This window comes from Sesamum indicum, linkage group LG3 (assembly GCF_026168435.1).
Source record: "Sesamum indicum cultivar Baizhima isolate 11 linkage group LG3, ASM2616843v1, whole genome shotgun sequence".
Taxonomy (NCBI): Eukaryota; Viridiplantae; Streptophyta; class Magnoliopsida; order Lamiales; family Pedaliaceae; genus Sesamum; species Sesamum indicum.
The window spans coordinates 14509564-14520842 of NC_142659.1; the positions used below are offsets into that span (position 1 = coordinate 14509564).

The 11279-nt window shown below is 33.8% G+C and overlaps 1 protein-coding gene across 6 annotated transcripts; it reads right to left on the minus strand.

Annotated features, from left to right (window-relative positions):
- Positions 1-219: 219 nt before the first annotated feature.
- On the minus strand, positions 220-3907 carry LOC105157528 (putative polygalacturonase At1g80170). 6 transcript variants are annotated; one of them, XR_016064724.1, is made up of 9 exons: positions 3565-3907; positions 2567-2698; positions 2259-2429; positions 2144-2164; positions 1797-2004; positions 1161-1423; positions 922-1038; positions 442-719; positions 220-366 (listed from the first exon to the last, which is right to left on the minus strand). XR_016064724.1 is itself a non-coding variant. In XM_020692754.2 (9 exons), exons 1-9 carry the CDS (start codon positions 3832-3834, stop codon positions 335-337), a joined length of 1407 nt encoding a protein of 468 aa, XP_020548413.1. In that variant the 5' UTR covers positions 3835-3905; the 3' UTR covers positions 220-334. The 6 variants fall into 6 exon arrangements, 5 of the variants coding, with proteins under 5 accessions (XP_020548413.1, XP_011072232.1, XP_011072231.1 ...); XM_020692754.2 differs by having other exon boundaries at positions 442-634; positions 3565-3905; XM_011073930.3 differs by having other exon boundaries at positions 220-634; positions 1161-1269; positions 1342-1423; positions 3565-3904.
- Between the last annotated feature and the right edge of the window lie 7372 nt (positions 3908-11279).

Below are 11279 nucleotides of genomic sequence, written 5' to 3' on the forward strand. Positions count from 1 at the left end.
CTAAGTAACTCGGCTATAATCATCAATCTGCCTTTTGTATGACATGATTGGCGTTCTTTCCCATACCAATGACATTTTTTTACTTTTTCTAACAAAAAATGCAGCTTCCGCTTAGACACTATTCTAAAAATCAAGGACAACCAATTTAGCAGGTACAAGGTTTGACTATGTGCAATAAAAGTCGAAACAAACCTGTAAAAAAGGAACTTCCAAGAACTATTAGAGCCTAAAACACACCTTATATCACCAAACATCAAGAATCAACTTGTATTTGAGGGTAATATACTCAAAGGATGCAAGGAAACAAACGTCACCCATTTTGTGGATTCTTCGCTTAAAACACAGCATAATCATCTCTCCTCCAACCTGTTGAGTTGGACTTAACTCTGTACCGAATGATTATCTCACCTGACAAAATGCAAGATGGGGGATATACCAGACCTGTGCTTGTGCCGTATGCTTTCCAGCAGAATGACTTTGCCGCAATTCCAGATGAGGTTGTGAGTTGAATATTTTCCAGGTACAATCTTTTGCATGGATAGCTATCACTGCATGCAAATCTGATAGCTTTCTCTGTTGCTGAAGTCCCTTTGATGTTGCGGAAATATATCCTGTCGATGCTGACTGCTGCAGTCTGCATTGTAAGATAAAACACGGTTTTGCAAAGGCAAAGATAGCTGAAAAGGACAGAACTTGTTGGGAATTACAAACAGCGGCGTCTGCAAGAACAAAGCAAAACCAAATGCAAGAAAACACAGATTTACATGGTTGAGATGCATCATGGTTGCTCGTATTTTGTTCTTGGGATAGAAAATCGTGCAGTTATATACTTATATTAGGATTTGGGTTTTCCCATTTTCTGAGCTCGATTAATTTCACTTATACATGGAGAATGCTCAGTATTTGAAGCACTTATTGTACCTGGTTTCCACATGTCTCAGGAGATGCACAGTAATATTGATCTATTACAATAGGGTTCGAGACATTTCGCATCCATATGTTCTCAAATGTAATGTTCCTGGCAAAACCGCTGCCTCCCTGTCAGTTGAGAAAAGAAATGCCAAAGAGGGAGAGAAAATGTGGGAATTTTGATGTCATAAAGAAAATACAAATACATGCAACTTCTGCAGTATGTTAGAACTTGGACAACCTGCAATTACCTGCCATGTTTTGATCCTCACACCATTCTCCGAATCAAACAAAGCTGCTCCGCTAACAATAACATCCTGCACTGAAGCAGATGAGTTGTATTTTCCCAAACTCCCAATACTGCCAAAACCACCATTGTTAGCTACCAATTTGCAAGAGCATGGTTCAAGGTCGAGAGGAAAAATGTGGTACCTTATACCATTGCCTGGCCCACAGACAACATTTTTTACGCTAATCCGAGAAGAATTACTCACTACAGATATGCAGTCGTCTCCTGCCACCCGTTCAACAGAATAAAAGCAAGAAATAATTTTGTGAAGTAGAGTTATTGTTATAGTTCAAACACTTAAAAGAGTAAAACAGAACGAGACACAATATTTTCGTGGTTAGCCTGAATTAGGCTATGTCCAAAGGCGAGAAGACTATTTTAATATACAGGAAGAGGTACGAAATAGGGAATGCAATCCCGGTCTTAAGAAAGATATCATATCCCTAGTCTCTAAAACGATAACCTCATGACTTTGGGCCTAAAACTTTAAGGCATATCATAAACGAAATATGGTTTTTCACTCAAATGTTCCTGTGAGGTATCTCTAACCTATCCAACCACTTTTAGAACAGATCAACTCTTTCAAAGACTAACAAACCTGTGGTTATAATGATATCCTTGAGCTCAACACGTGTTGATGCACTTATGTGGATTCCGTCCATGTTAGGGCTATCAGCGGGTGCTATAACCGTGACATGAGAAGCAGCAACACGATTACAGTGGGTAAAAGCCATATGCAGTTGTTGACCGTTAAACAAAGTAATATTCCTCAGTTTCAAGTTCTTGCATCTATGGAAAGTAACAGCCTGCATTGTAATGATTTCCAACAATCAGGAAAACCAAAATGTAGTACATGTTTTAATTTTCTCGACAAACAAAGAGTAAATGTATAGAGAGATGGAAATGCCTGCTTCAACAATTTGCATCAAAGCAAGTGGTACTAACCGCTGGGGCCTGCGTGCAAGGCTGCCAAAGAAAGTTGGGAATCAGTATCAGAACCATCTTTATTTCCAAAACATAAAACACAATCACATAACTTCGTCAGTGCATAGATTATTACATTTGAATCATTTTTCTTGCATGATCTGGACCACCATTCCCAGCCCATCCCGTCAATTATTCCACCTCCTTCTATTTTCAGGTGTTTCACCTGATGAAAATAGAGCCATTTACGTATGTTCAAGCCGTCCCAGACTTCAGGATCTCGGGGTGCAACAATAAAACCAGAAACCTATAAACATTGCAAGAATTGAAGTTAATAATGTATAAGTAAAAGCTACTTAATCACACAGTATGACTTGGAAATTGAGTTCTTAATGACAATTTGGAGGACTAGAAAGTATTGAGAAAAGGGAATCAAGCTCTTACACTCAAGGTCACCTTTGATCGGCATGGGCCGGTAAAATCAGTTGGTCGGACAAGGTAAAACTTATCCACAGGAATTACAATTTTAGCTCGTGAGGGTGAAGAACAGGCTACCTTCCAAACATCTTGGAAACTCTGATGCCATCAACAACTATAGGATTAAGAGAAGAAATTCTTGAATGGCGCATTAGTGCTGTTTCTATGAAAAAGTTCATCAAAATGCTTTCTTCTTTGGCAACATCCAGACTAAAATGAATCTTTTAGACTAACTCCAAAATCATGAAACTGGAAATGAAAGTTTGGAAAAGTATCAAATGAAGCCAAGATAGGTGAACAATACAAGACAAAAGACCTAAATTGTACACGAATGCTACTAATTATACCAAATCTTCCTGAACAACGTTGCAGCGAAATGAAGGGTGTAAGTCCTTCTTGGATCATTTCAAGGCAACAATAGAATCACCGTTTCATAAACAACGACAAAAGCTTTGAAGATAACGCTTCCTTTTAAGCTCTTGTCTTACAAGATTCAACCATTTCCCCACATGAATTGGCGCAAAACATCCATAAAAGCTTAAAAATCAAGTTAGTTCTTCTCTTCTGCACTTGCACACTGACAATGGTGGCGCCATTTAAAAATGATCCAAAAGTTATATTGGAGATCAATAATGTACAGAATTTGGATCAGTTCACCTTCGCTTAGAAAATTATACAGACAACAGAATATTTGGATCACAGATCCATATTCAGAGCACAACAGAACTCACTCTAGATTAACAAAATGTTTTTAAGACATTGCACCATCAAGTGTGAAAAACACATAAGAACAAGAGAAAACAGGTATTGAGAAAGTGCTATTCAGCAAGAATTCCTAACTCCGGTCTTATGCTCCCAATCATACATGCAAATCCCACAAGAAATTACCTCAAAACATATACATTTGTATTCACACATTTCACAGCTGAGGAGGCTGATTTACTCAAGTAAAGAACACATTTTACCTTGGTGTCATCACTGAATCCATCCCCTTTAGCTCCAAAGTCATCAATGCTAAGAACAGCAGTTCTTGACCACCTGGTGGAAGTGTTGCTGTAGAGCCCATTTCTGGGAACTGGGAGCTCAATCAACTGGCTAAAACCATTCTCAGTGACAGTAAATCCATTCACAGTGGCGGTACTCAGGAGCAAATTATAGATGCTGCTGTACAGTATGTGAAGAAAAGAACATTTCAGAGAACAAGAAAAAGCATATGAAGAAGAAGAAGATCTCATTTTCTGGCTAAGTAACTTTTTAGACAGTTTTAGGAAGACTTCTTTTGTTCTGACGTTTAATTTACAAAGTACTCACTATTCAGCTTCTTCTATGCAGTTTCTTGATTTTTAGATCGTTTGACTTTCTCCTCACAGTTTATTTTATGGGAAATTCTAACACCAAAACCTCATATGTGGAAAATGTAATATACATGTCTTTATGTAATTGGTGTATAGTTTTTTTTTTTTTTTAAAAGTTATTTATAATGTATAATATTTTTATGTTTTATTTGATTCGATCAGATTAATCTCGAGTAAAAAAATTACTTATCTTAATCTATTCGCATAATTGCACTTATACCTTTTTTAGAATACAAAATTACATGTTTTTGTTTGTTTCTTTTTTGGGGGGAAACTTACATATTATACTTTCATTCTTTTTGAAAAAAATTTCATATCGTTTGTGTCAGTATTAAGACCAAAAATGCTAATTTTAATAAAAAAAATTATCTAAATTTATAATTTTACGCATTATTCAGCATTGTACATTGATGTTAATACCCTTTTCTATAAGAGAACTTGGACCTTCGAATGGGGCTAAGGGAGCTAACGATTCGTTGGTTTGGTTATCTGCATATAATCTATACTAATATATAAGAGAAGGCCTTTTTTCTCTAATAAACGGCAGTTATGACACCACAATACAAATTTTATTGTTATGCCGATAATACCTCTAAGTTTATTTTCTTTCTTTTTGTTGCTTTTTTTCTTTCTCTCTTTTATTTTTATTCTTTTTGAAAATGTAATGTGCTGGTTTGTATATATATTTTCTTATTCATAATATATATTTTTTAAAATATAAAATATTATTTATTATAAATATGTAAAGACGGCGTGCTATGACAGTTGGTCTATACTATATATAAAGTAGAGCACCTCTTGGTGTTTCTCCTTATTTTGGTATTTTTTTAATTTAATTTTTTTAAAATTTTCATCTAACTTTCGACCCTCATTATCTTATTTATTTCCTTTTCTTTCATCTTCTTTTTGTCACCATTTTTTTTTACAAATTTAATATTAACTTATTATTTCATATATGTTTTATTAAAAAATAAATATTTTATTTTAAATGACCTTTTTAATTTCTTCACTTAAAATATGTTTTTAAAAAAATAAATTATTTTTAATTTTTTTTTAATTAAAGTGCCACAAACACTAGTTACTATAAAGGATAATTACACTATCCTCTCTAAAAATAAATCTTTTATAATTTGAAAAATTACATTGAGCATCCCTAACGTTTGTAATTCCGTATACAATAGATCCTTATATGAAAATTTATATTTATCCACAATTGACTTATTATTAACTTATTATAGATTAAAAAAAATCATATTTTTAATAAAAATAATTTATTTCATCATACAATCTAGCAAAAGTGTATGAACTGCATCAACAATTTTATAAACATAATAAACTACAAACTCGTATACAAGTAAATAGATACCCATAAACTACAAATTATTACACAAGAAAAAGACACCCATAAACTACAAAATCTTTGTCACGTGAAGAGTTTTGACTTTTGAGACCTTGAGAGTGTTTGTCTTAGCTTATTTAAAAAAATTATAATCTGCATATATAATATATATTTAAAATTAATTATAAGATATTGATTTTATTTTTAAAATAAATTTATGATATACTTGGATATAATAAGATTATAAAACACATAACTATTAGTAATGACTAATGAATTTGTTAAGATCTTAAAAATAAATTGACAATTTTTACCTTATTTTTTTTTAAAAAGCTTATAAGCTTCTAACATCTAATTTTTAAACTTTATATGATCTTTTTCTAATATTTTTACTAAATAATTTATAGTATTTTATAAATTCTCAAATATCTTATAAAATATTTTGAACGTTACTCGTAAACTAATGGCAAATGCTCGAATTAAATAGTTTGTCATGACCCAATTTTACCTGTCTTTGTCCCGAAATTTTAGTTCATCTTGTTTTCGAACCTTGGATGTGTACGTGTATATTGAGTGCGTGAGTGAATGTAAAAAAAAAAAAGATGTTCACACACAAGCACGTTGAATTTACACATTGTTTGGCCCGTGGAAGCTCTGAAAAGTCATGTTCGGACATCCACCCTAATTCATTCGTGAAGCCATATTTAGCTAATTAATCTTAAATCACTTTGTGAGTTGTTGAATACATTAATCACTTTTTTTCTTCCTCCTAAGCTATAAAATAAGTTATTACATGATTTAGTATTCCTAAATAGATTCATTTTAGTTAAAATTTACGAAACTTAGTGATATTAGCAAAAATTAAATAAAAATTCATATTTATCATTTACTAAATTATTACTGTCTTGTTGGTCTTTTTAACCAAATTACCCTTATAACACTACAAGAAAAATATATGTCTTGTGACAAAATAATTAGTGATAAAATTGGGGCATCGCCTTCGCCCGGCTGCAAAAAGAGACAACGGGTTGTCTAGATATGAGTGATTGATCGTCCAAAAGAAATGCTCTACCATCGCCCAGTTTAGGATGTAATGTGGTGAGTCAAGAAATAATAAGATCAAAATGGCAAAAAAGTAGTATCATATTACAATTAAAAAAAATCAATTTAATGATTGATCAAATTATGGCCAAATTTAATGTAATTAAAAATGGCCAAATCTAATAAAATAAAAATATATTTAAAGGGATGTATATCATACAGTCATGCACGTGTGTGGGTGTTATGCTGCATATATATATATGTGTGTGTGTGTGCATGCATGATGTATGTAGCCATGGCATGACATAAAATAGGGCCATGAAGGAGGAGAAAGATTGTGGCATATTGAAGGAGAGGGCAAAATAGTAAACATAAAGTATGAACACAGAAATGATATGATGATGGACCACATGTTCATCATCAACGCTTAGAGCCGCCTATAAATGAGCTTCCCACTACTAAAGCCTCATAATTTAATGAGGTTGGTGGATGTATATCAATCCATAAACCATTCACATTAATGCCCAATATCCATCACAAACTATCATTCCCTCTCTTTTTTTTTTAATTAAAAAAAATATAAATTACAAACAACCATGTCTAAATTTGAAATAATTATGAATATCCTCTCGTTATTTGAAATTCATAATATTCTGTGATGTTTGATGAATTATATAATATTTGGATGGATTTATGAAATTATCAACTTCGTTCTTGCTGCATTTTCTTTTAAAAAAAATTAAAAATTTGTAAAAGAAATCGGACGATGTGAATGAAAAACATTGAAAAATAAATTCATTTAGTCCATAAAAAAATTCAAAAAATTTTAAAATAAAATAAAAATTATACCTCATAGTCCACAAGGGCATCTTCGATCCATTCACAAAAAAAATGAATAGAAACCTAACAAGACTAACGAATTGGACTAATTGTTAGTAGGATACTATAATCATGGGGGACTTATAATTTTTGAAACAATGAAACGGTATTCGTAATTATGTCAAACCTCAAAGAGCTCGTTGTAATTTACTCTAAAACAATATACGATTCATTACATTATTAAATATATGTAAGAGATAATTACATTTATACCCCTTGATTTGTGGTCTATTTACATAATCATATGTGCCTTTTGGGATGTTACAGAAACCACCCGTGACAACCATAAAGCTTGGATAATTTGTGTAATGATGATGATGTTTCCAAGGGTTTGTGTAATTTTTGAAAAGATTTGAATTATTTATGTAAATAAACCATAGGTTAGAAATGTAAATTAATTATCCCTATATTTAATTAAAAAATTGATTCAATACATTAATAATTCAAACTATAAATACATCCATATGAAAAGAAACAACAAACTACTATAAAATAGTCATACCTTATATACTATTTATTTTTATTACGTGTAAATATTAATAAAAAATATTGTACCTCAAAAGTTGGGCAAAATATCTTTTTTAGTCTCATAAAATAAGGACATAATTTGTTTTGGTACTACAACTATGCAGTGACGCTTTTAGTCTCGTAAAACTCAAAATTATGTCTTTTTAGTCCAAGAAAATGTGATTTTAAGCATTTTTCGTTCCAAAATTATAATGCATTTTTAGTCCCAAAACCACAAGGACGTGATTTTTCGGGATTAAAAATACGTGATTATGAATTTTATGGGACTAAAAAAGACGCCTGTCATAGTTGTATGTGGTATTAAAATAAATTATGCTCTTATTTTATGAGATTAAAAAAACATTTAGCCCTAAAAAAATTGTTGTGCTAAAATTCGGTCCATCATACGTTAAATACGCGTGTTTTCTATTGTTGAAATACTAAACAAGGTAAGTGTTATATATCAGAATAATTATTTATTTAGGCTTTAAAGCAATTTTGGTCCTGTAGCTTTAGGGTTTTCCCGTTTTGGTCCTTTAAGTTTTCGGTTTTTTATTTTGGTCCTGTATCTTTCAAATCTGTTCTTTTTTGGTCCTTCAGTCAAATTGTGACCATTTTGCCCTTCTTAAGAAAAATGAATATAGTCCATCCACATGCCCTAGTTTGGCCCATCATGCTTCCGAAATAAAATTAAGCCTCTATAAATTCATACCTTGGTTTGACCGCCTTGCTTCCGGGTATTCCAAGTTCTCGATTTTACAGACTTCTTCCAACCACACAACCACAACTGATGGTTCGCAGGTACTTGGCTCCTTCAGTAACAAAACAGCACAGCACTATTTCGTTTCCTACCTTACGGCGTAAAAGGTGTTTCAAAACAGAGACTTAATAATATTTTTGGATAAACAAGTGGAACAGAAGCCTTTATTTATTGAAGAAATATTGGGAATATTACATAGATACTATTCCTCCATTGGAGGAGACAACTGTTTAGCCTCTCATAGGATAGAGGACTAGACTCGTTGGGAAAACCCCCATAAACTGAAAGATTAAAATACTAGAAAGATTGAAAACACTCAGAATAATGCTTTGAAGAGTAGGAGAAGTTTTTCTGATGATCCCCTTCTGCTTCCTTGCATCTTTATTTATAGGCGTCCGTGGACTTGAAATTCGGACTCCAAACTTGTTTTGTGATGACGTCATTGCGTTCGTCATCGCCTTGTGATTTCCAGCTGTCTGTCATAATGGTTTGTCGGTCACATGATTTTCAGCTGGCTGCTTTGCTGATTGTTGGCTTTTGTTGTTTTCTACCGACAGTCTTATTCTCTCGATTTTTTTACATCGTTTAACTTTTACTTCTCTTGGTAAAAATTTTTCTCTTTCCCTTATCTTGGTCCGGTTCGGATTTATTTTTCGTGACTCGAATCTTTGTCCCGAACAGGGACTTTTCTTGTTTCTCGCAGCAAGGGTACAAATGGTTATGTCATTGCCCAACATGCAACATGTTGCACGTCTTCATCCTTGTGGCTTCGATTGCCAGCAATTTATTTTCCCAGATTAACATCCTCTTTTTTTCAAATAAGCTTTCAGCAACTCCGTGCTTTTTCCTGTCATGGAATTTAACAGGAATGATCCATTCACTTTGTTTGAGAAAATCTTGAATGGATACTTGACTTTGTCCATCTATGTGAGACGGACCCATAATCCCCAAGCTCTCTTGGTAGAAATACTATCTTCACTAATAGCTGATACCAAGGGAGCTTTTCCTGAGGCAGCTTTAATTTTGTTGAAAGCTACCATATCTGGTCTCTGCAGCTTCATAAAATGGAATGTTGGATGAGACCCCTTTCCTGCAGTTTCTGGAGCTACTGAAATAAATTTTATCTCCAGAACATCGCCTCTCTTTAAGTGGGGGTTGTTTTGCCATGAATCAAAAATCGCCCCACTAATCCACTCCGGAAGTTTTGAAATTTCTGAAAAACTCGGTGACATAGTATAAACTGAAGCATGAGCTCCAAAATCATACCATTCTCTGACATCTTCTGATTTAGATCTTTCTAACATCCAGACTCTGTTATATTTTTCAAACGTTTCGATTATGGTCTTGTCTGGGTTCACTCCTTTGCGGAAAATTAATTTTTTCCACATACGCTGATAATCCTGCCAAGCAGAAGAAGATATCAATTCGTTAGTATTAGCCTTAGAGGTGCCTGTCATTGGCCTAAGGCTAATCTCTTCTCTTTAACCCCAGAGGTACTGGGTTGACTTGAACCTACAGGAGTTTGCACTTCCTGTGATTCAATTGTTGCCGTTTCACCAGAGTCTGGTGATGGCCTTGTGCAATCGGTACTTGAATCCGACGCTACAAGTGTAGAGCCCTGTACTCTAAAGGCATATTTTGGGTCATGCTCCCTCAACTCGTGAGTCATCCCCGAAGGTGACGCCTTCCGAATTGGTTCTCGTAAGTCATTCCATAGCGAGGTAGATGCTAATAAGGAACTCCTTATTGCGACCAGGACTGTGTCTAGATCAGCTCTTTGGATTTATCCGGCAACTTGGGCATTGACTGCTAGTTGTCCGAACTTTCTATCAAGCTCTGCGAGGTTTTCCCGAAGGTGCGTGAGTCTCAACATGATGGAGTTTGCTTCAGACGCCTCCATCTCTCGTCAGGAAATCTGCAAGAATGTTTTCATGAGATTTTATAATGATAATATTATAACAATAATATTGGCATTCTGCTTGCCATCTGATAATACGGGCTTTCTCTATTTTTTATTCTAATTTATTCTTTAAGAAAGCTTGACATTAGTATTATCAACTTTTAAAGTGAATTCTTTCTTTAGCAAGTAAAAATAAAGGTCATTTTTTGAAAGCCTTCCAAACCGTAAAGAATTCTTTCTCGTTTATGTGCCAAACTTCGGCCTGTTGTTCTGAGAACAACCCTCCGGTATATCTACAGGGTTCTTCCCCTATAGTTGTCTTCTTCATGAGCACTACCGCCCATCTGTAATCATTGGCATCTGTGTAAACTATCAATTCTTCCCCGTCTTGTGGTATAGCAAGCTTTGGAAGGTTACTGCAAACTTGTTTTAGCTCACGAACCCTTTTGGTGTGTATCTCTTCCCATTTCCACTTTGAACTCTCCGTTTCTTTCAGAAGTGGTTGAAAATCCTTTCTGTATCTTGCAAGATCCTTAATGAAGATTCCTGCGAAATTAACAACTCCCAAGAAACTTTGCAATTGCTTCTTGTTTTTTAGTACATCTGGGAAATTGCGGATTTTCTCCACAATATGGTCCTGTAACTCAATTCCTATTTTGTCAATAAGGATTCCTAAAAATTCAATCTTATTGACTGCAATAGTAGCTTTCTTTTCAAAAAGTACTAAACCTTCTCTATAGCATGCATCGAAAAATATTTCAAGATGTTTAATATGTTCTTTCATATTTTTGGATGCAATTAGTATGTCATATAGACAAACATGAACTCAAAATAATCTTGAAAAAGATTATCCATTTTTTTTTTTGAAATATCTGGGGTGCATTAGCTAAACCCATTGG

Excerpts from the sequence above, each read along its gene's own strand:
- LOC105157528 (XM_011073929.3), bottom strand. The coding sequence starts at position 3,834 with ATGAGATCTTCTTCTTCTTCATATGCTTTTTCTTGTTCTCTGAAATGT. Across the intron at positions 2,699-3,564 it reads GATTCAGTGATGACACCAAG|AGTTTCCAAGATGTTTGGAA; the intron begins GTAAAATGTGTT and ends TGATGGCATCAG. Across the intron at positions 1,424-1,796 it reads GGATATCATTATAACCACAG|GAGACGACTGCATATCTGTA; the intron begins GTTTGTTAGTCT and ends AACGGGTGGCAG.